The following is a 24694-nucleotide window of genomic DNA, read 5'->3' as shown; positions in this document are numbered from 1 at the left end:
GCGCGGAGGCGCGCCGGCTGCCGGGCGCGCTGCGCGATGCTGGCGGCGCCGCCGCCGCTCTCTGCTCTTTGTGCTGCCCTCGCTCCTTCCTCTTTTCTCTTAACGCCTTCAGCAATTTCACTTAATGACGGGTTGGGTTGTTCCTGTTTTAGGAGAAAACAGCTATCTATCCTTCTGTCTTGGCTATGCGTGTGTGTGTGTGTGTGTGTGTGCGCGCTTTCTGTGCCACTTTCCAATCGTTAGGCAAAGTCATTTGGTGCTAACTTAAGCCATCACTCAAACCTCATGGGGAGACAGTGAATGAAACAGGAATATCCACCACTAGGATTATCTCCCTGGAGAAGGTTTGGGGAGGAAGGGGGAGTGCCCTGGAATAGACTGAGCCTAAAATATAGGTTTATTTTAAAAGCATCAATCTAAGCATTCTGGTAAGAGTCGTTCAGGAAGGTCTTGTGTGCCAAGAGGTATTGCGGTTTTTGGTGACGCTCAGACTGTGATTTTTTATTTATTTATTTATTTATTATTCTTTTGTTAAGAAAGAGGTTTCGCTAACAGCATTTGTAACCCGAATGTTGCAGCAGGGAGCTTCTCTAGGACAGACTCAAGGTGAAAGCAGCTAGCTGCCCAGATGAAATGAATGATTGTGTCTGCATTGCCTTAGCCAAGCATACATACAACGGGGGGGGGCGGGGGGGCGGCATTTTTGGCATAAGAAGGTTTGAATAATGACCTAGCACTGGGAAGATATATAGAGTTATTGAGTCTTAACAGATTTTTTCCTTCTTTCTTCTTCTTTTTGTGTGTGTGTGTGTGTGTGTGTGTGCCTCCTGGAATTCACCGTCTGGCTGAGGGGAAGCAGGGGCTGATTCTGATATCCTTTCTCTTGCATTCTCATCCTGCTCTCCTTCTAACCATGCCGAGCAGAGGTAGATCACAGCCACGCTCCCTTGCCTGTCCCCAGCATGCGGGGTCACTCCCTGTCCTTTTGTGCAGGTGCTGTGACCTTCTAAGGATGCTTTTGCTCCCTATTCTCCCCTGAAATGGATGCCACAGACTGTGTGCTCTTGCTCTAGGCATGTAGTTTGGGGCATATTCTCAAGGCTGGAAAGATTCCTGTCCTTGGGTCACACTGGACGTATTCAAATATACTGGACCCAAGATTCAGTGCCCTGGGGCCCCTAGGCTGAACCAGGGCTGAAGCCTTTGAGCTCCAGTTGGTTGTATACACTGGCTGGTTGCCAGGATAACCTATTGAGTGTTTAACACTGGTAGGGTATGTGTTGGGGGCGGGAGGGGGAACACATCTGTTCTGCAGATGAGACCGGCAAAGTCATTCCGAAATGAGGGAAAGCTCATGAAAATGATTTAGCTGACCCACTCCCCCTCTCAGCTCTAGGTACAAGCATTTCTTGGTACAAGCAGTAGGAGCCGCTAGAGCCATAAGGGGCTTTCTTTCCTCCTCATTTCCCTGATTTCCAGCTAAATAGCTGCCCACTCCCTCCCTCTTTCTTCCCCCTGTCCTTCCCCCACCATATCTGTAATGATGGAGCTGTGTTTTACAGCCATTTTATAGCCCTTTGGATTTAAGGTTAGTCTACATGTGAGAAATGACCAGTTTACATCAATGTAATTCTAGCAGTATAGGTATTCTGGTAACATTCCTTGCATGACTACCCTGACTCTGCAAGAAGAGGCCTTTTTTCTCTCTGCTGTTTTCTTTGAACTGTCCCTCCTCCTTTAATCCTGTGTAGCTTTGACAGTGACATAAGCTATCATTGAGGAGAAAAAAGCAACTCCAACCCCACATTCTTACTCTGGAATCAGCATGTCCATATGGGGAGTGTTACTCGTCTAATTATACCACCAGATCTCAGTTGGGAATTTTTCCTGCATAGACAAGTCTTAGGTCTTCTTGGTAGATTGTATTCTAGACAAGGAAGAAAATTATGCTTTCCTGCCAAGATGTCAGATGAGAATATCTAACACTTTGGAATGGGCAGGATTTTTACTTGCCTGATCTCTGGATTAGAAGCCATTTCTCACAGTCCTTTTTTAAAAAAATTGCTTCTAAATTCTCCAGGAGTTCGGAGTATCACACCCTCAAAACTGACATTAATTAGAAAAGTGGGGAGAGGCAGCCTATAGGCAGGATGCAGAGAAGGCTGGTCCCAGGCTCAACAGCTGTCTGGATTCGCTGAAAGCAGTAGGATCCTGAGCATCCAGTTTTTTTTCCTTTCTAACCAGGGAATGTTTGATTCCTGAAAAACTTAGAGGTTCCCTTTGCAGAGATCATCTTACTTACCAAATGTGGGGAATCTTTCAGTTTGGCCAGCTCCTCCCTGTAGGAAGGTATGTCTACAAGCCTCTAGTTTCTGCCCTTGGGAAAGGGAGGAGTTGGGGTGGCCACGTAAGCTGCGTGGCCTAATTTTAATGCCTCCCTTAGGAAACTAGGCCAGGGCAGAGCAGTGGTCTTTTAGGAATCCCAGGTAGGTGGAGGTAAATCAGTTTTTAATTCAGGGTTGATTTTTATTCAGAAGTGAACTTTCCCAGCTGCAGGCTCCAGGCTTTGCCAAGGTCTCTCCAGTGATCCTGGCTCTCCCGTTCCTACCAAGTGTGACCTCTAGTGCCCTTTAGTATGCAGAGGCAGTGGCTCCAGCAGCATAGGCAGCAGAAGGCTGGGTCCATTTGGGCAGGTTCCTAAGAGCATGGAAGGTGAGGGGATTGGGGTGGCATGTCCTCCCATCACACGCATTCCATGTGCTTGGGACTTCTAGGATTGAACCCAGTCAGGTGCTTGGGTTTGGACCTGACAAATGGCTACAAGCACCCGCAAACATGCGGCTGTCATCACAAGGATGGAAATTGGTGATTCAGGGTTCAGTGACCTGTCTCATTAGGGTCACTCCTGCCTGCTCCTTTCGTCATGTATGCCTGATCGGGCAGGCTGTCACTCAGCCAGGGCAAACAAGCATGTGGAGCGGGAATGCTGTATCCTGGTTACAGGAGGGGAGCCGTGAGCCAGAGTGACTGAACTTGCGTCTTAAATCTTCCTGCTCATGTGCTGGGTAGCCTCTGCCTGCAGGATTCTCTTCCCTGTGCCTCAGCTTGCCTTTGGGTGAAAAGTGGGAGAGGGATAAAAGGCTCAACACCAGCCGTGAAATAGGAACTGTCGGTCTAACTGGAAGCATAACCACTCAGCAGCTTCCCTCTGCTGATCTCAAAGCCTGTTGGTCTGACCACATCCCCGGCCGGATGGTGAGGCACAGCGAGATAAAGAGGCACCGCAAAGGGATGCCTGCGTGGATCCCTCTGTGACAGTCCCCTAGTGATCTCTAGTGGGGTGATACAAAGAGGCAGGATCATGACCAGCCCGATGATTTAAAATAAAATCATATTTCAGATCACATTTCTCTCCCACCTCTTTGTTCATTCATAAGATTTCCTTTATTGTTTTCTGCTTATGCACAAGCCCATAGCACAAGAGTACCTAAAAATGCCCACAAATAAAACTGAAGGAAAATAAAAATCTTTGCAGTCTGTAAATGAACTCATCAAAGCCACTAGTGGAAAAAAGATTGGCTTTCAAGGCTTTTGCTTTACTTTCTGCACCCTGTGCACCATTCACCTCCTCCCCACAAAGGAACAGACCCACTCCCTTTCACAGGCTCAGTGGGGCCAGAGCAGGCTGGTCTTGCTGCCAATGGCTAAGCTGTAAGAAAGGAGTCCGCCAGGGAGCCGCAGGCTCCAAGGCTTGATACTGGCAGCCCAGCTGTTGCATGTTTCAATTCTGTGCCTTTATAACCACTAACTTCTTTTGTTTTCTCTTTTCTTTTCTTGAAAACATCCATTGCCACCTCTCCAAGGAGTTCTCCTCCCCTCCCACCACTACCACTGCCAGCATCCTCACCTCTCGGGTGACCAGGAATGGGGATGCCGTCATGGAGAAGAACTTACTCAATCATGAAGACTTGGCAGGAGACAGGGGCATGATAGATGATATCTTTGATGAGACCTACTGTGAGAAGGAGGGCCCTAAACCCCCCCTGCGATACGTCTGGAGGAATATCATCCTCATGAGCCTGCTACATTTAGGGGGCATATTGGGGGTGATACTGATACCTTATGCAAAGATCCAGACCTTGGCATGGGGTAAGTACTTATTTCCATTTGTTTCTTGAAATCTGTAAGCCTAGTTTTTGAGTTTTTTTTTCCTCCAGGCCCTCAGACTCAAGGAAGAGAAGGAAAGAAATGGAGGCCTTCCATTAGAAGAATCTGCTCAGCCAGCTTCACAGCAAGCTGTGAGAGGGCTTGCTAGTGTCTACTGAAAGGTCACGAAGGGGAAAGATTCGTCAGAGGACTGCCTGGCTATTTACAGTGCAGATTTGATTCACAGGCATTAGATGAGATGTGGGGGGATCTCTCCTCCTGTTTTATCCACCCTTGCTGGCTCACAGGGGTCTTCTACTTAGCTGGCTGTTACCATGGGAGGTGGGAGAAGTGAGAACAGTTTTGCTGGCCCAATTTTCTGGAATATTTGGTCCTCCCAGTTACAGTTCTGATGTTGAGTGAAGAGAATTTTTAAGACTTGCAATAATTGTGGCCTGCAAGGCTTCCTGCTAGGGAAGAAGCCCACACTTAAAAATGCAGTCCCTTCTGGGATGAAGCACAGAAAATGTTTGATGGAGCACAGTGGTGATCTCAAAAAGTCAGAAAAAAGGATGTTAGTACGAGCATCTTCAGGGGTGGCTACAGAGGCAAAATACAGGACATTATTTGGAGTGAAGCTACTGCCTCAAGATAACAACCTGTTATATTGAGGCAGTTAACTTGTTGAGTTGTAACTCCCCTGTTCTTTCCAAGGGAGGATGTATACCCTGCAGGGACTCCATGCGTTTGTGAGGGGAAGGAGGCAAAATACAATTGTGCTGAAGGTAAAAGGCAAGAATTAAATCCAAAGCTCAGTCTTTCATCATTCTTCCAAAAGCACAGATTAGCTCCCATCATCCAGAATGAAGTCTGACAACTTTCAAAAAGTAAATAAATACAAGCAGGAGCAGCAGCAAAAAAAAAAAAAAAAAAAAAAAAAAAAAAAAAAAAAAAGAAAAGAAAAACTAAAAAAACCTCCTAAAAAAAAAATTGGCTCTCCAGGCAGTGAATTCCAATGGAAAGCACAACCAAGCAGAAGGTAGCTAGGCGAAGCTCTCCTTTCGTAGAGATCTTGCCCTGGGTTGGAACCAAACTTCTCCTTTGACTGTTTGAAAGGCAGCTGGGACCAGGGCCCGATCTGCTGGGGGCCGCACTTTCCATGAGGTTTTGTGTGTCCCCTTGGGGGATTTGAGCAGCTAAACTGTTCCCAATGGGGAGGTCCAGAGACTGCATCCAGCCCCTGCCTGTTTGTGAGATGCGCCATGCTGAAACAAAAAGGGCCAGTCACATTTGAGACCTGCTGGTACCATGGCAATGCTCTTGGTTTCAGTGTGATTCTTCAAAATGCTCAGCTGGGAGCTGGAAGCAGCCCTAAAGCCCATCCCCTGGGGAACGTCTGGCAGGAACCGCCTGGCCAACCAGGCTGCAGGAGAGGTCCACCTGGAGCCTCATGCTCTTCCTTCCTGCCCTGGCCAGGTAGGCTCCTGGTTCTATCACACTCTGGGACAGACACAAGTCTGTCCTCCCAACAGCACTGAGCTGGGAGCGTCGCAGCTGGAGCAGGAGGGGGATGCCTCCCTGCACGGCTGGACTGGGTCTCTCGCTCTCTGGTCATCCAAGCCTCCCCCAGGGAAAGGCCTGAGGGATGAGCATCACTCAAGGTTACAGGACTGAGTCAAAGGCTGGACACAGCATCTGGCGAAACAGGCACTGACGAGTTCTCTGTGCTGCCAGCATGGCTTGTCAGGGGGCCATTATGAAAGAAACTTTGCTGGGCCTCTCCCTTGTGAAAAACTGACAGGCTCCAAGGATGCACTCTGCTTATTTTCCCTGGGTCTGGCAGGGCTGGGCAGAACACGCAGGCTCAGCATGTCCTTGGAAGAGTCTTTCAGGACCCCAGTCCTGCTCTCTGTGGCGGGAAGTCTTGCCCGCTGTGCTGCAAAGTGAGCGCTGCTGTCTCATGCACAGTGCTGACAACTGGGGTCATCCAGTCCCAAGCCAAATATCCTCAGGGCTTTGGGGCAAGGAGGAACAAGGTGAATTGGGCTCCCCAGTTTCAGTTCAGGCTGGCGAGATGTGCCATGATTTCCACATCAGGCCAACCCTTCTCCTTTGAGTTTCCCTGAAATATCAAGATGCTGGTTTGAGCATCTTGATTCAGCAAGGTTTATGCTATTTTGCATTCTGCTAAGCCCCATCTTACTGCCAAAATGGCCCCTGAGGCAATGTCTTTGCAATCACACACTTGTTCAGGATGTCTGTGGGGCATCTTGTGGCAGTTTTGTAGGAATCTGTCCTGGCTCCAATCCCTCCTGTTACCCTTGCTCAGTCAACTCCGATGTGAGGACTCAGGTACTGGTTCTGCTGCTGTGAGGCACTGTGTGATTCCTCCATGGCTTCTGAAGTGTCAAATGATCTGGGAACTAGGAAAATGAGAAAGGCATGGACTTTGGTGGAGTTGCACTGTTTCAGACTGGCTAAAGATTCATCCTATACTAACAGAACTGGAATAGCTCCAGAGAGCTCATTGCCTTGGATCTGCACTTGCTGTGGGAAAGGACCATCTTGTTTCGCACCCATCAGCCCAAACAGCTCCCATTAGTCCATTCTCCTTGAGTGTGGACTGAAGCTAGGACACTCTCATACTCCACAGGTCTGGCTTCGCAGCAAGGCTCCCTGCTCTTTCTTGTATTTCCCCTTTCTCAGATCAAACCTTTCTCTGGGATATAGAGGGCCTCTGACTGTACTATCTCAGTGACTTGCTGTTATCTTCCAAGCACCCCCTGTTTGCAAGAAGAGGACTACAGATCCCATTTTACACACAAGGACAGGGTAGTACAGAGATTTGTACTGTGTACCTAGTGGTACACCATGAGTTCTTGGCAGAGCAACTCTCCCAGTGCTAGGCTAGGAGCTGTCCTTCATTTTCAGATCATCCCTTCCTTAGGTTATGTACATATAATGTAAAATCAACATGGTCCTTTGTGTTCTCTGTAGTGATGCTATGGACAGCTGTGTTGCCTAGTAGACGATCTATCTACTACATTTTTATAAGCAGCAATCCCTTCTCTTACCCTCCTCATCCAGGGTGCAATCTTCTTGATGTTCCTGTCTCTCTGAAACCAGTTATACTGGTGACTGTGTCCTCTTTTGTTTTCATTTCTCTGTGTGCTAATTCCTCTTTGTCTCTCAAGCCCTCCAGCCCTGCCTTCACCATTGTTTGCTGTTCTCATTGCTGTGTGCATTGTATCCCCCGATCTCTTTCTGGTACAGAGCTTCCCAGAACGAGCTGCGGCTGTTGATCAGGTGAGATCTCACCGTAGCGAGAACACTCTGAGCCCTTCTACACTATTGCTCTCTAGCCAGGTTCTCTCTTATTTACTGTCTTCCCCTCTGCACTTGACACAATTTTGCCCTTACTGATCATGGGAAGATTTCATGTCATTTGCCAAAAGGCACAAAGTCTGGGATACAAAGGTGATTGACAGTTTCTTCTCTCACTGCTCTGATCATCCCTGGAAATATGGCTTTCAGGTTGTCTTCCTGGCCCTTGGGTGTAGCAGACCAATTTATTTGTATTAACCCTTGTTCACCTGGCCAACAGTGTCTATAAAACAGTGACAGTTCCTCTCAGCTTAGTGGTCTGACACTACCCGAGCTCCCTGCAGTGCCAGCAGTGGGAGAAACGGGTTGATACTGTTTTTTTGTTGCTGCTGCATCATCTTTAGACCAAAGAGAATCTTGTTGGATAATTTAGGTAACTCTGACAGTCTAAAAAATGCAGTCAATAATGAGTAAAACAATTGTACTACTCCTAGGGATGTGTCCAGCCAATATTCACAGAAGTCCCTTGTTATTTTCCCATCAAGGCTACTACTGGCAACACCTCTGGCAACACTAAGTGTAGATGACACTTAGTATCATCTACAGCCTTAATTAGCAGGTTGCACGCTTCTCCTCTGAGTGCTGAGAGGAAGTTCCCATTTTGCCAGACAGGGAAGTTAGGATTTAGCAGCTCCAATTGCTCCTTCTAAACACTGGTCCCCTTCTTATACAGCCTGCATACATTTTCTTACTCTTGCTATCTTCTTCCTCAAAATAGTAATTGTCTTGCTATCCTTAGGAGCTACCCAGCTAGTAGGGACTGGGAGGCAAGAAGGGAAAAGACTAGAGCTGTACTTTTCCCTCCTGCTGAGCAGAAGTCTGTTGGAGTCCACTCCACCTGCTGGAGCGGAGACACCTTTCCATACAACCATCCTCAATGTTGACTGCAGGTGACAAACCCTTCAGCACATTTCTGGCTTCCCATCATAACTGAAGGTCTGAATCCATGTCCCAAAGACATAAAGGATAGTGAATTATGTAGGCATGACTGAATCTGAATTGTCTGGGACTTCATTTCTGGAGCACTGAGTATGTTTTACTACCAGTAGTCATAATTCTTTGTATTCTAGTTGAGTAGGTCACTGGTGACATCACCTGTGAGTTGACAATCTTTTATTTGGAGCTCCTTGAATACTTCTCAGCCAAGATCATGTTATGGTGTGGAACACATCTTTGAAACCTCAGCTGGTGGCACTGGTGGAGTGCCTAAGTCCTCCAGTTTGAGGTAGATTTACAAGGGAGCTATGACAATCAGCACTACTTTATCTCATCTTCTCCATCCTCTTCCCAATTTCATTCATACCCTAGGATCTTGAAGGAGCTTTTGTTATTTCTTCCCTGTGCAGTGCTCCTTCTCTGCCTAAGCTATTGCTGTGCCTTTTTGTGGGGATGAGTCCTCTTAATCAGAAAGATGCTTGATTTTTCTGTTTGCCACTAGGCTTTTCAATCTCACTGTTGATATCCTGTTCCTGCTGTCATTATCATTGTCCCAGCAACTTTTAGGTATAGCTGATGAAGCCAATAGCCCGAAGAGTTTTGGTTTCTGCAGGGCCGTATATGCTCAGATTGAAACTCACACAATGTGTCTCCTTTCCCACACAATGTGTCTCCATAGATAAAAAATAGCTGTGGTGTACAAGCAAGAGGCAAGGCAACATGAGATAGAGAGTTGTGGCCACAGTGGCTTTGGTTGGTGGCCATGACTGATGTATGCCAGGGGACCCAAAAGCAATGGTTACTCTTCCAAATTTTTAACAAAGGCTTTCACTCAAGGCTACCCAGAGCAAGAAGTGGGTTTTCATGTTTCTGGATCTGCTGGTGTCCCTATCATGTCTCTTTTGTGATTGCTTGGGCTTGCTGCTATGTCTTCCAACAAATAACCCAGGCAGAAAAGCCTGAACTCACTGCGCTCACCTAACCTGGCATTTATTTCCACTGAAATTAAAGATGATGGAAAATTGCATAGTTTAATTAGCTGTCCCCAGCACACTATTAGCTCACATCTACTGGCCCCATCAGCTCTTTTCCCAGCAAGTTGCTCCCTACATCCTTGATTGAAAGTCCATTGTGATCTGCCATTGTTTTCTATGGACTCTCTGGTGTTTCTTACAGCATCCATACAGGTTGAGGTTTAAACCTAGATCTCTGCTGGTCAGAGCTTTTATGACCTATGTTTTTCTGAGTATAGCGTCTTACGTCCGGGGAGAATGGTTGTGGGTCATACTCCTACCACTAAAGGAAGTGTCTGAAATGTCCAGGAGTAGGTTGGTTTGTTATTGTAGTGTCTGAGGCCAGAGAGGTTCTGCAAATCAGAGTCAAATGTTAGGTGCTTTCTCAAGGGTTTTTTTCTTCTCTATGAATCTGTGTAGATAGAGACTGATTTAAAATAAATCTTAAAATCTAAAACCAACAGCAAACTTGTCATGAGCTAGCTTGTAATCTTCAAGGCAGCATCACTGGGCTTAGGAAAACCTTCAAGGTGTCCTGCATAAATATTTCCTTGTTAGTAAGCCAAAGGTAGACATGCACCAAACACCCTGCTTCAACATCCCCCCACTCTGCCCTTCCAGGTTTGGTCAGCTTTGTGATCTTTGCTGCAAAACCCAGATCTTGCTGCATTTACTTTTATTTTGATCCCTTCTCATGCCCCGTAAGTAAGTTATGGCCAGTGACCTCTTGGCTCCTCTGAGAGACTGCAGAGGCTTTGGGAGACATGAGGAAGAGAAGAGAAGCCAGAGACTTGCCCTGGATTCAGCAGCAGATGAGGAAGCCAAGGGAAAAGAAGAAGATGGAAGTCACAGTCCAATCAGCAGACAGGGAAGGTGGCTGTTACACAGGGGAATGGGAGTAAGGAGGGTTCATGCAAGTTTAAGGGACCAAAAGAGGATGTTAAATCGACTGAGACTGGTTTTTAGTGATAGGAGATTAGGCCTGGAATGCAGAAAAACAAAAAGGAGGTGATACTGTGAAGGAAGAAGGAGCAGTAGATGATAGGAAATAAAGCCTGGATTATTTTGAATGAAAAAACAGGGCAACAGTGCCCTACAGATGTTTCAAATCTCTGATTCCAGACAAGTTTCTGGCAGAATATCTATTTTATGGATTCAAGATAAGCTTGATTAGAGCCATTTGGCAGGATTAAGTGGTATTGTCAAGCATACTGGAGATTCCTATCCATAGGCCTATGTATATGAATTAGGAGCTGTTTGCATGATTAATGTAATAGGCTAAAACCTGCAAATTTATACCAAAAGAAAAGTTATCCTATAGGGAAACTGAGAATATTTCCCTTACCACAGCAGACTGAAGGGTGATCGATTGTCATGTGGGCCTTTCCCTCTCGATGTCTGAGCATGTAGGGGAAGGCAACTGTTGAATATCCTCCATCTTTCCGCCAAGCTTCCTGCCCTTCCTTTCTGGCAAAAGAGTTACTTTTCAAAGCCAGTTCTCTTCTGATCACCAGCCTCCTAATGTAGTGCTGGTATGACCATACTGGTATGACCATAGAAATCTCTCCAAATGGAGATTTCTCTCCAATTTAGCTCTAGGCTGGAACTAGGTGAAACAACAAAGGCTCTAGGATAGCAGGAACACACAGACCAGGGGAGACACGTGATCCAGGAGGAGAGGGATGATTTTTTCACTCAGTGCTGGAGGGGCAAGGAATATCTCCTGGTCTGTGTGGAAAGGGAGCACATGGAACAGCCTTGAGGCTCATCTGGGCTGAGCAGCAAGTGCCCTTGCCCTGGACATGACTTGAAATTAATTATTAGCCTTGGAGTTTCCTTCTGCAAATGCTGGAGAAGTCGAACAGAGAAGAGGATCAGAAAGAGGCTGGGAATGGGAGGCTCTGGGCAGTTTTGAGTCTGAAGTTTTGTGACTCAGGGTCACAAAAGGATCAGGGTTCAGTGAGATGATAAATTAGATCTTTCTCTGCTCAGTTTCTACTCAGAAAGAGAACAGACAAGAAACCTAATCCTGGGATTGAACTGTCACCCTTAATAACTGTAAGACCATCTACTGCTTCTATGTGAAAAGAATTCAAAAGAGACTTAGTGAGGTGTAGTGAGATAGGAAAGCAAGACTTCTTCCTTGATCAGTGGGGTTAGGTGGAATGGTGAGGAAGCTGTGCCTTGGTGGGGCTGTTAATGTAGAGAAACGTAGCAGCAGTGGCTCTGGACAATTTTAAGCATCCCCCACCATGTCAGATAACAGTACACTGAAGGATTGACCCTTGTGACAAATCTTGTAAGAGAGAGTTTCCTCCTTTAGTCACAGATGAGGAACTGATTTGCCCCATATAGCCTGGGAAGCCTGTGGTAACTCTGAAGTCCTGAGACTCTGTGGTGACATCCTGACAGGCCCTTCTGCCTTCCAGGCCAAGCCTGCCTGACAGTCACAGGGAGGGTAAATGCCTTGCAGTGGAGTAAGGGCACTCTCATGTTGATTTTACTGCCCTAGCTTAGGCTCTGCGCAGGTTCCTGTCTTGCTTGTACAGCTTAGGAGAAAAGCCTGCCTTTGTGTTGAACTTGCCTGAAACTTTGCCACAGGCTGCCTTGCTCTAACTCTCCCAACACTTCTTTTCCTCTTCAGCTGTTCTGTGTTTCCTGGTGAGTGCTCTGGGGATAACAGCTGGATCTCACCGCCTCTGGAGCCATCGGTCCTACAAAGCCACACTGCCCTTGCGGATCTTCTTGACCATTGCAAACTCTATTGCTTTCCAGGTAAACACCTTCCTCATGTGCTGCCAGATCTCAGAAGGAAGCACTCCCCTGAATCTGTGTCTCAGATACAGGGCACAGACTGAAGACAGATTCCTCTCTCCTACTACCCCTTGTTAAGCAACAACCTGCCCTTTCCACCTGACACTCTGATGCTGGAGTCTGTCTCATTGTCTTCACCTTGTCCTTTCAGAGAGTGACTCTGGGACAAAACTTCCTAACAAGGTTGAGGGAGGACTGCTGGCCAAGACCAGGGGTAGAAAAGCTCTCCAAAGCAGGAATGTACCCTTCCCTTGAGGTGTGGTCTCCCCATGCTTGTGCTAGTATCCTGTGAAGGGCATGTGGAAGTGCCAAGTGCTCTCTTGTTGGTCACGTTGCCTCACCCTCCCCTCGGTGCACTGGTGATTAGAGGGGATGCATCTGCCCAGGCTAGGGAGCCAGGCTGTAGAAATTGCTGCTGCCAAAGGACCAAGAACTTACTGAGATTATACATTTAGGGCATGCTTTTGTGGCTAGTAAGAATAATGATACCTAGTAACCATGTTCTTAGGCCCTGCCACTAGCTTCCAGAGAGTCATCCCAGGGCAATGCTGTTTCAAGGAGAGAAGGGTTGGGCCCATTCAGAGTGGCCCAAGTGACTGCAGGCAGCTAATAAGCACCTCAGGATATTGGCTAACCACTCATGAGAGCACTTTACAGTTCATGAAGCAAACAAACCAGGAAGTCCTTAGAGACTGTAGAAAGTAGCAAAGATGGCCCTTTAGAAGAAACTACAGTGAAAACCTAAATCAGATTGGTATAGAAGAATCATGCTGATCTCTCATTTTTGCTGCTTGCTGTAAGAGAGTCCTGAAAGCACTTTGTCCTCCTACTTTACTCAAAAGGGCTTTGTACAGGCTTGCTAATGTGCTAGAGAGTGCTCACAAGCATGGCAGGGTGGAGCACTAGAAGAAGGTCCACAGAAAGGAGTCAGTTTTGTACCCTTAAGTGATTTTTCAGTTGAACTGATGGAGAAGATTAAAGCCCAAGAGGACCAGATATTTCAGAGATATCACCTGTTTCTCCCCGGTGTGTAGCCCTAAAGGATGTCATTTCATTGTCACTAGATCAGAAGAGGGTAGGGATGTTTTTCCAGCCTTGAAAAACTTTCTGAAATATCAATCACTTTCCTATTCTCTGTTAGTACCAAACCAGATTATTTCATAAGGAATAGGAAGGCCCATGCTGCTGATTCCAGCCACCGGTCGAGTGCGCAGTAAGGGAACAGGATGGGTTGCTGAGTATTGGCCAGTCCTACACAAAGACTGTCTTTTGCAGGGTTATAGGGCAGAGGGGGAAAGAATTTGCTGAGCTATTGCTGTGGGGGATAGGGATAGACAAAGATGTGAGATAGACAGATATTTCAGCTTCAATAGCAACTAATCCAAAGTTTTACTGAAAATTCAGTACCATGCCCCCATGGAATTTTTTTTTAATAGTTATTTCCAATGAGATTGAAAGAAGGTTTATTTTGATTTTACCTTATTCCCATTAGTAGCAGACACTCTCAAATCTGGCTGGTAACTTTAAAACCAGAGAATACCATAAATCTTATCTGAGGTGCTCCACAGAATGCCTGCTGGCTGCTGAAGCAGTGACCAGTGACTTGTAGTTTCAGAGAATTCAGCAATTCTGCCCTATGTCAGCTCCTCTGCCTACAAGACTATGCAGCTGCAGCACAGCAGAAGCTCCTCTTGTTGTGCCCTGTAGTTGGAAATTCCTGACAAAAGAGGAGTTCTGCTTAGCTTTGCAGGCTGGTCTCATAAAGCCATGATTTTCAGACAAGGTCGCAGTTAGAGGTGGCCCTAAACCAAGATCCGTAGAAGTACTATGGACTTAAGTTTGGGTGAAGATCCCAACTTTCCAGCTTTGAGACCTCTGATTTGTGTTTATGCACAGGTTGTGATGGATGAAGTGCTACCATTCTCCAGCTGGTATCTAGCCAGTACCTGGTCTCTTTCCTAATTTTTGCCTCCTACTTCCAGTGAAAGGATTTCAGATGGGCAAACCCAAGCTGTCTGTGGGATTTGTCAAGTTACTTTATGCTATATGGGATCTGGGATGTGAAAAAGACTTAAGATCACAGGCGAAAAAGTTTCCAGCATAGTTACTGACTGTGCTTCTCTGCTTAATGGATAGAGAAGACTGCTGGGCCACCCTTGTCTGGGGGATGCTGAGTGACCAAGCTATGGCTAACATCAGTGGGGGCTGGTGATACTTGGATGTCCACAGGGGTGGGCTAGAAGGAAGGAAGGCAACAATTCCCAGTGTTAGGATAAAAGCAAGAGATGAATCCTAGCCCAGGTGTACCATTGTCTCATTGCATGGCCCATGCAATCGCATCCTCTCAGTTGAAGGATGAGTGTTTGTTGGCTATGGCACTTGAGAATGAGTCAGGAGGAGTTGTGTCTCTGACACAGGTTCCCTATGTGGACTTGGACAAGTCACTTAATCCTTGAAGGCATAAGACGGAGATAATTGTGCTGCTTCCCTACCTTCTAAGTGCTTGGAGCAAAAGCCGCATGTACTTAGGAGATTAAGGAGCCTCTTGTAGAATGCAGGAAATAGGAAAGTGTTTGGATCTCTCTGTTTCCTGTTTCCTAGAACAGCATAAAATATGGCTTTTAGCACATTGAAATCTTGATAAAAAGGCATGAATATAGGCAATTAATTTAGAAGTGATTCTTAAAAGTGGCCAAAATAATCATTTCTTGATACAAGTGATGAAAACTTTGACATTTTCCAAACAGTATTGCAGCTTGAACGGAACCCTTTAGGGAGTGGAAGGGTGGGTTATTTTTTGGTAATTGTCATTGAAACGGTGTGTTTATTCTATTTCTAAAGAGGGACGTTCACTTTTTTTTTTAAGACTATTTGATTTCTAGGAAATAAAGTTAAAAGAAATCTCATCCCCAGTTAAACAGTCCCATCTGATTTGGCAACACTCTCTCAAAAAATCAAAAGGTAAAGTAAGGCAGGCTGACCCATGGAAAATGTCAGTGCAGAGGGAAGGGGCAGATTGGTCAATCTCAGCTGGCACAGAGACAGGGGACAAATGACCAACTAGAGCTGAGTGTGTGAGGGAGGAGACACAGTCTGGCTAATTAGGGCTGGCTGTTGCAGGGGTGGAGGAACAGCCTGACCAGTCAGAGCCCCTGATTCTCTAGAAGACCAAAGCATAAAATTAATTAAGAAAAGAGAGAAAAGAGTGCCCTCTCCAAAGAGCAGCTTTTGAAGAAAAAAAAATGAGCAAAGAAGGTCCAACCTCTGTTTAAAAAGCCAAAAAACCTCAAATCCTAAAGAGAATTAAAATGGCTGATATGAGGCAAGGTCATGGAATTTAGGTGCTTTAACTGTTTTAAGCTCTTTTGTTAATTCAAATAGAGCATTTCACCCTAACCCTGACCCTCAGCTCCTGTTGCCTTGCAGAACGACATCTACGAGTGGGTCCGAGACCACCGTGTCCACCACAAGTTCTCTGAGACGGATGCGGACCCTCATAATGCCAAGCGGGGCTTTTTCTTCTCCCACATTGGTTGGCTGCTGGTGCGCAAACACCCCGATGTCATAGAGAAGGGCCAGAAACTCGATCTGAGCGACATGAAGGCTGACAAAGTGGTGATGTTCCAACGGAGGTGAGCGGTATGGGGCACCCCAAGGCAGAGCCACTGTGGGATGGAGAAGGGACCCTGCGAATGGGCTGAGAAGCCCAGGCAGCTCTAAGGGAGGAGAGCCTGACATGAAGGGGAGTGAGGGCATCTCATGAGAAATGTTGCACCTGCAGCCCATCTGAGACTTTGCCATGGGATGAACCCACCTCTCCTGTAGAAAGCGTTTAGGAACTAGTGCTGCCACCTAAAATCCACATGCCTTTTTCACCCAGCTACCTTATACCATCTTGTCAGCAGTGGGCTGAGCTTCTTGCTGACAAACACCTCCATATCTGCCTGCACATGTCCAGCCTGCCACTTTGGCTGGTTATGAGCCAGCCTGCAGGGTGCCTCCAGACCACTCCTTGGAGATGTTATGGCACCAGCCTTCCAGACTGTTTCTCTGCCCCTTTTGCACAAGTCCCCTGGAAGCAGTGTGGTGAAACTGGAGCTGAAAATGGGGGCAGAAGAGAAGCAGTCACTGATAAGGACAGTTGTGATTTATTGATACCTCTCAAGTGGGGTAGCTCTAAGCTGTCTGAGCTGCTAACCGCTGTGCTCAGGAGAACTGCCATTTTAGTTGCATGAACCTCAGTCATGATGGCTTGTCACTTACCCTGTGCCTTCTACAATGGGCTCATGGTTGAGTAAAGCCTACATGTAGCTAATCCACAGCCCTGTTGCCAGGGCTGTGAGGGTTGGGAAGTTCAGCTTGTGTAGTAAGTGTCCTCATTCTGGAAGTCCCTAGCTCAGACCCAGATGAAGTAAAGTTTACAGCTCTCCTCTGTTTTATACCCAGGATTTTTCTGGCAGCTCATCAGAGTGGTTCAGCTCTCTCCACTCCCATCTTTCTAGTATGAGAGGTCCCACATGTCCGGTTGCATGATGGGGAAAAGTGTCCCTTGCTTGCACTTTCTGGGAGAGTGTATGGTACACAGGGCCAAGTCTGCAAGAAGGAATTGCAACTCTGGGCCAGAGCTGTGGAGGGGACATTCTATAGGACTCCACAGTGTGGGGATGCCTTTATGGCACCCAACAGACCTGAGAAGCAAATAGCAGGTCAGGCCAACAGCAGCAGTTGTTGTCCAGTCTCACGATGAAAGGGATATTGCATTGTGCATATGTGAGATTGGGGCAGGGAAAGCAGGAGTTCAGTCTATCTTCTGCCCAGTGATAAGACTTGGGAGTCTCCAAGAAGCACTTCTGTGCATCCAGGCAAAAGCTGCAGGGGGTGGGGGATGAAGCATTTCTATACTTGGTTTTCTCTGTTTTACTCAGGTAAACATGAATCCTTCAAAGGGAGGATTGAACTACCTCCTCCTGCCTCGCCTCTGCCACTAAACTGTTTCTTTCTGGTCTCTTTCTTTCCAGGTACTACAAGCCCTCAGTGGTGCTGCTGTGCTTCACGTTGCCTACTGTAGTGCCCTGGTACTTCTGGGAGGAATCCCTCATCATCAGCTTCTTCATTCCAGCCATCCTGCGCTATGTCATAGGGCTCAATGCCACCTGGTTAGTGAACAGTGCTGCTCACATGTTTGGCAACCGGCCATATGATAAGCACATCAACCCACGAGAGAACCCCTTGGTCAGCCTGGGGGCCCTAGGTAAGTTCAGTGTCGATGTCTTTCCCTGCCTGCAGATTGCACTGTGAGGACTTACCCTGTGCACCTTTGGGGCTGCAACTGCTTCTGGGGTGAACAGAGAAAGTTGCTCCATAGGGCTGGCCTGCCTAGTGGGGAGGAAAGAGGAGAGAGGCATCATGTCTGCTAAGGAGGCTAGTGGCTGGAGGGAGGAGGTATATATAGAAATAAGAGAGGCCAGCTTCTTAGTGTGGCTTAGCCATCATTGATCTGTCAGGGGCAAATCACACTCAGCCAATCTATACTACCCAAAAGCCTGGCTCGGGAAGACATAAGAATTAACACCTCAAGTGTTCCTACAGGAAGGATTGGCCCTATGAATCCAGGTGTCCCCAATTCCCCTTGCACCTCTCCCATCCAGCCCGGCAGCCTTAGAGTACTGGGGATGTTTCCCAACCTGGCTTTTGAGTACATAAGGGCAGTGGGGTTATCAACTCGCACCAGCCTCTCTCCAGGCTGGAAAGGACTCTGCTACACTTAGCACCTCCTTATCTCAACAGCAATATTTTATTTACCCTGCTGCAAGGTCTCTCTGCCCCATATAGCAGACCAAGTATCTTGTGCTACAATTACCGCTTATCTGTCTTAGATTTATCATCTTGAAAACCAGCGGGTGCACATTTAAACATGTTTTCAGGAGCAGCTGGTGATTTTGGGGTGCTTGAGTGTGAGACAAGCCAGATCTCCTGTGTTTTCCCAGAAATGCTGAAGAGCTGTCCCCAGGGTTAGCCTGGCCATCCAAAGCTTAGCATTTGCTAACCTGTTCTTCCAAGCCCAGATCCTCAGCTGGTTTGCATCACAGCAGCACTCTGTATTGCATTGATTTCCACTACTGAAGGATTTACGTCTGGATTTTTAGTAGGGAGGGATCCGAGTTGCAGAGATTCAGTGGGTAGGAGCAAGAGTCTAGACAGTGTCATTGAAGGGGTGAGCACCTTGATACTCTCCAGAGTAGGTTAGGTCACTTAGTGGAAGTCCATCTGCATTACTCCCATCTGGAGATGCCCTTTGGATTTCGGCATTAGGACTGTCTGTGTTACAGGAGTATGGAGTGGCCTTTCCTGGCATGTCACAGACAACTGCAGGTCTAGCTGGTAGCTCACCTCATATTGATAGCCTGTTTCAGGAACATGGCGCTTTGGGCCCAGTGAAAGAGGGCCTAACGAAGAGCTCTGCAACATCTTCTCCCTGGTTTTGTTTTGCAGGAGAAGGCTTCCACAACTACCATCACACCTTCCCCTATGACTACTCCACCAGTGAGTTTGGCTGGCGCTTCAACTTCACAACAGCCTTCATCGACCTCATGTGCCTCCTGGGGCTGGCCAGCGATCGCAAGAAGGTCTCCAAGGAAGTCATCCTGGCTCGGAAAATGCGGACTGGAGATGGGAGTCAAAAGAGTGGCTGAGTTCCTGCTCCCCTCCACACACACATCCACACCTCTCCTTCCTCCTTTTTTTCTTCCTTTCTCCCTTCCTGACCCCTCTGAACACGCTGGACAGAGATTTAATGTTCTGTTTACTAACTACTGAATAATGCTACCAGTTTGCTTAAGATAATGATAATGAGTTTTAACCCCTTCCCACACTGTATTTTACATGATATATTTAAAACCTAGAACTCTGCCTTTATAATGCAAGGCCATCCTTTTCCCTCCTCTCTTTTTCCTTTTTGTTATTCTTTTCTCTTTCTCTCTAGCCCCTCTATTCCCTCTTTCTCTTTACTTTTGTCCCTATCTCTCCTTGGTAGAGGAGCTGGTAGAAAGTTGCCTAGGGTATCCCCATTGCAGCCGGCTAAATAATATGGAGTTAAGAGAAGTCTGTACCAGCCAGCTAAAGAGTTGAGCCAAAGTCAGTCATTCTCTTCCCCCCAACAACCCCCAGAAACTCCTCCCTCTCCCTCGTCTGTCCCTTCCCCTTTCTCAAGGGCTGCTGACACTTGGCATCACTAAACTGCTTTCTCTGGGAAAAGCAGCCCCATCCCCACTCCTTGCCATCAGAAAGAGAGAGCATGACGTTGTCTCTCCCCCTTGCACCTCACAGCTGTGGGTCTCTGGCTCATGCAGGTGAAGGCCAGGCTGGGAGAGGCTGGGGAGAAGGGAGCCCCAAAAGTCTCAAGAGGGCTCCTTATTACCTGCTTGGTCTGGCATCACAACTTCCCTCCCATCACCAGACTGCTGCACCTCGGGACTATGGCTGCTTGCAGAGACTGGATGCAGCACCAGGCACTGGACTCCACGTGCGCCTTTGGAAAGCTGTGGAGAGAAGGGCCACACCGGGAGATGGAGGGCTGCACCACCCACTGCCCCGAGACTGGACTGGCCTGGGCAGTTTTGTTCAGATGCCATCAAGATGCAAGCAACTGGGACTTTGCCAGAACAGAGAGAGGGAGAAGGATGTAAACCAAAGCTCCACCATTGTGTTAAGCTGCTTGATGTGCTGGAAGAACAAGGTCCCTGCTGGTCCTGTGGACTCCCTCGTACTGAGCACAGAGCACGGAGTGGCAGCTGGCGCAGCCTCTGAGTGGCCAGGAGAGCAAGGGATAGCCTAGAAACTCAGCAAGGAGGGTAGGGTATCTCAGAGGGCTGAGGGAGCTCGTCTCCTTGTCCACATGGGCTCCACTCTGTTGATTAACAAGTGCCTGCCAAAAACCACCATGGAGCCAGGTGGTTCCAGGTGGCAAGCTTGAGGGAATCAAGGCCTCCTGGACAAGATCCTGGTCCCAGCATGTCCCACCTCCGTAATGAGATGGGGCCAGACCAAGAGAGGAGTTGGGAGTGGGTTGTTTTCTTGCCTGTGGTCTACTGAGGTGGTTTGCAATTAGCTTTCTCTGCTCCCCTGAAAGGCTCTGGAGAGAGCGTGGGAGTGGGGAGAGGGAGGGAGAGCACGGCTCCTTGTCAGGCCTTTAACTTGCCTCCGCGGGCTGGTGCCCGAGGTGCCCCACCAGTGCTGAAGCAGCAGCAGCGCGTGCTTGCCCCATGTAGCTTGCAGCACAACAGAGAGCCGCCCAGCAAGGGGTGGCCACCGTCTTGCTTCTCAGCCTGGTGAGCACGCCACTCGCCTGTGACAGCACGCGGCAAGGGCGGCTGAGTTTGCTTAAAGGTCAGTTACATCACCCAAGGCCCCGAGACATGGTGAGCATGCAGTGGAAGGGTGTGTTAAGATAAAAAAAAATCCTTGTGGGCGTTGTTTCCTGCAAGCTGCAGAGATGACAGCTTGAGGACAAGCTATGGGTTAGATCCTGGGTGTAGTGGTCCCCAGCCCCTCACCAGGCTGAACACCATTTCCCTCCCCCCATTATTTTTATTTTTCTTATTATTATTAGTTGTAGCAATAGTGTAATTTTTTGTTGCTTAAATGCATCAAACGGAGCTGGAGGAAAGCACAAGAGGTGGCCAAGGGTGGCTGGAAAGATCTGATGTTGGAGTGGGGCTTGTAGCATCTGTCTTTTCCAGGCAGATCAGGGAAGGCAGAGACAGAGTGGATACCGACTTCCTCACCTCGGCTGTGCGACGTCACATCCAGGCAAGCTTTGTGGGAGTGAGTATCTGCAGCTCTGCTTTCTCCTGCTACTGGGAAATGCCCCAGGATCCAGGACAGCGCTGTGATACTCTCCTTGAGGAGAACATGCTTTTGCTCAGAAAAGAAGTCCTTCTCCTCTCCTTTGCCCTCCCTGCCATTTCCTCAGCCTAGTTACTGCTCATGAATGGGACCCTGCTCAGTGGCGAGGTTTGGTATAGTCGCTGGCCGAGAGATGCAACAGGGAGGAAGGGAGTAGGGAGCCCTTCAGCTCCTGGAGCCTAAACATAGGCAGCAGCAGCTGGAGACAGCACCCTCACTGCCTTAAGGCTCATGGCTGTCTTGGGGCAGTGTGGTGCAAAGCGGGCTGTGGCTGGAATTGTATTCCTCTATTTAAAAAAAAATACAAACACACACACAAAAAGAAACACTACTGGCTCTGAAAGATAGGCTGACTTTACCTTAGTCTAAACCCCTCTGAAATCATGGAAGTCTCCAGAGAGGATGAAGTTGCTCCATCCAGGAATTTGGAAGGCAGGTGTAGAGGGGAGAAGGTGAAGAGAACGATTTCTCTGCTCCTGGTGCCCTTGATGTGTTGTGTGATATACCTGGCAGCAGAGAAGCATGCCATGACATGCTGCTATACTTCACATCCTCTCAGCAGAGAAACAGGGTTTGACATCAAGGGTTTCCTTCAAATTTCAAGTGCTTATTTGGGTCAAGAGATCTGGAATTAGGGTGGAAGCTGAGGAGCAGTAACCAAACAGTCCTGGTGTTTGCCCAGTCGCTTTAAAGGTAGATTGGCAAATATCTCTGGGTGCCTTAAATTTTTCTTTAATATACATAGGAGTATTGACAGCTATTTGCCATTTTCTTCTTTTTTGCTGACTTACGAACATTTGAGGGGTTTCTTAATTATTTAATTGCCTGCACTGAACTGTGGGTGCAGGTGATTTTGAATGTACTTGAGTTAGAATTTTTGTTAGATTAAGAAACAGATACAACACTTAAGTAGCACTTCGTTTTATATACATATATATATATATGCATATATATATATATATATACACACACACCTATAAATATATATATATATATTTTTGGTGGCATGTTTGTATCCTGGATGCGTCCTCTGTACGTTTAGTTTAAATGAGTCTGCGAGAGGTAGAAGCAGAAAATGCAGCAGTGGGCCCTAGTAGCTAGAGCGGCAGTTTTCCTGGGCTCTGTTCCCAGCTTAGCTGCTTGCTCACTGCGTGATGTTGGGCAAAGTCACTTAAAAACGCTCTGTGCCTCAGTTTCCCTGTCTGTAAAACGGGGCTACACGCTGCCTCTCGGGGTGTGGTGAGGGCCTGCGCGGACTTGCATGGAGAGCAGGAGGAGGGAGACACACCACACGCACACCGGTGCCGGCGGAAGCGTGCACCGGTTTGTTTTCCAAGACCATTCCCAGCCCCGATGGTACTGTGAAAAGCTGATGTCCAAGTGTTGGGTGTTTAGGGAAGGACTGGAAAGTTGAATCTGTGCATTGTCTAAGCTCTGTTGCTATTGAAATGTGAGTAGGATACAATTTTCACAGCTTAGGGATTTCTGCATAGTAGTATCTCTGTTTTGTGTACTGGAAAAGAAAAAAACAACCTTTTTGAAATAATTTCTACTAATATGGAACAGATGTCTGGTTGTGCTGATCTGAAATTTTATTTGTTCATAATAAAAATGTTACTTTAAAACACTTTGGACTGACGGCATGGTGGGCCGGGCCAGGTAAAGCGTGAGGCTCCCTCTTGGGTTGGGGAGAGCTACGAGTTACCGACCCCAAACCCGCCTCCGCCCCAAGAGAACCAGCAGATTGGAAAGAGGGGGGAATCCTCTGCCTCTTTAAGAGCCGTGAACGAGCAGATTATAATGGCTTTCGTACTCCACCGCGCTGCCCGCGGCCGTCCTGCCCCTGCAAACGGGAAAGTGAGCTGTCCCCTTTACCGCGGGGTTACTGCAGTTTAATTCCACCCAGGGCCTTCTGCCAAAACTTTGTGGCTGACAGATACACATGCAGCACAACACGTAATACCGGCAGCCCGTCCCTGCAGCGGGCACGGCAGCGCCTGCGCCACACGAGTTCATTAACCTCGGCGAGGGGGAATTCTCCTCCTGCAGCGCCTTTGGTCTCCCCACCCCTCGCGCAGCTGGAGGGAAGTGAGACCAGAAGGGGGAAATCCCCCAACCGAATATGATTTTAATTAAAGCTAGCTTCCCCGCTTCCCCACCCTCAGAGGCCCGACGGCGGCTTTGGGAGAAGCGGCGAACGTGGCCGTCTTTGCGCGGCGCTGGGTCCCCCGGTTCGGGAGGAGGCCCAGCGGGTGTTCTCGTTGGTGGCAACCTTCCTCCACCAGACGCAGCGCCGAGGCAGCTCGCAACGCGCCGGCAGCCCGCGTCCGCTGGCACGGCTGGCCCTGCACACACGTCGCGCTGAATTCCCCGGCAAAGCTGGCCGAGGCTTCGGCTTCCAGCTGCGGCTCCGGCTGCCTGCGAGCGCTTCGGGCGGGCACGCCAGCGCCAGCCGGAGCCAACGGGAGCGTGCGGGCAGCCCCAAGGGGTCGGCGGCAGGACGGTTTGGGCTCTTTGCAATGGCGATTGCATTGGCCCACCTGGAGGGCAGCGAGCAGCCCGGGTGGGGTGACGAGGTGCGGCTGCCCTGAGCTGTAAGAACAGGCAAAGGCTCCGGCCCTTCAGCCGGTCGCAGAAAAGCCTTTGCTGGCAGTGACACAAAGGTGCTCCTTCTAGCGCTCTTTTGCTCCTGGCGGTGCCGGCACAACCCCTGCTAAAGCAGTGAAACAGAGAAGGCAGCTCTGCAAACCTCTTGGTTATTCAGACAAGGCTAAAAATAAAATTAATGATCCCTCTGCCTGGATTTCATGAGAGCAGAACTCAGATCACTGCCTCTCCCTCTGTGTTGAAGGCTGTTATTAAATCCCCTGCCCAAAATATTCCTCTCTATACTACCGAGCCCTTCGTCTGCGCCAGCTCCACGTTTTGAGCCTGCTGCCTGAGACTGTTTTGCACGTGCTCCCCGTTTCCAGTACGGTCCGTGAGCTCGGGCTGCAGCGCTGATGGGCCCCAGCTTTGCACCTCCGAACACCTCCGGCCCGAGAGGGAAGGGAAGGGATGGGAAGGGATGGGAAGGGTTAAGGAGGCGCCGGCTCCAGGGAAAGGCAGGAGCAGAACAAGCGCCGGCTTGTTCCGTGTTGGGCCCGGCCGGGCAGCGCTGGCGAGGCGGCAGCAGCCAGGTGCGGGTTTGCCCCGTCGCTGGCCCGCGACCATCCGCGGGGGCATCCGGGCTGCGAGCTCCTCGCCGTGCCGGAGCTGGGGCGCAGCACCTGAGCAGGAGCGTTTGGCCAAGCGGGAGAGGGGGGACTGCAAACCCGCGCCCCCCGCGGTGGCTCTGTCCCGGGGATCCGGGGCGCAGGGGAGGCGCCGCCCGCGTTGCCCTGCGTCGGGGCGCTCAGCACCCCCTCTCCACCCTGCTCGGGCTGCAAAAGAAAAAAGCTGCTGCAGCAGAACCGGCCGGGAAACGCAGGGCGCGCAGCGCCGCGCCGGGAGCGCAC

The 24694-nt window shown here is 48.7% G+C and overlaps 1 protein-coding gene across 1 annotated transcript; it reads left to right on the top strand.

Moving 5' to 3' along the window:
- Positions 1-3842: 3842 nt before the first annotated feature.
- SCD (stearoyl-CoA desaturase) lies at positions 3843-22824 on the top strand. The gene is made up of 5 exons (XM_085324717.1): positions 3843-4149; positions 12124-12254; positions 15720-15925; positions 17312-17544; positions 18786-22824. Exons 1-5 carry the CDS (start codon positions 3939-3941, stop codon positions 18983-18985), a joined length of 981 nt encoding a protein of 326 aa, XP_085180843.1. The 5' UTR covers positions 3843-3938; the 3' UTR covers positions 18986-22824.
- The last annotated feature ends 1870 nt before the right edge of the window (positions 22825-24694 follow it).

This window comes from Rhea americana, unplaced genomic scaffold (assembly GCF_003343005.1).
Source record: "Rhea americana isolate MKP2758 unplaced genomic scaffold, rheAme1 scaffold_93, whole genome shotgun sequence".
Classification (NCBI taxonomy): domain Eukaryota; kingdom Metazoa; phylum Chordata; class Aves; order Rheiformes; family Rheidae; genus Rhea; species Rhea americana.
This window is presented reverse-complemented; position numbering and strand designations above follow the sequence as displayed.

What these genes read in the sequence shown, in the direction of transcription:
- SCD (XM_085324717.1), top strand. Translation starts at nt 3,939, where the DNA reads ATGGAGAAGAACTTACTCAATCATGAAGACTTGGCAGGAGACAGGGGC. An exon ending in GATCCAGACCTTGGCATGGG is followed by an intron (nt 4,150 to 12,123) that starts GTAAGTACTTAT and finishes TTTCCTCTTCAG; the next exon opens with CTGTTCTGTGTTTCCTGGTG. An exon ending in GTGGTGATGTTCCAACGGAG is followed by an intron (nt 15,926 to 17,311) that starts GTGAGCGGTATG and finishes CTTTCTTTCCAG; the next exon opens with GTACTACAAGCCCTCAGTGG.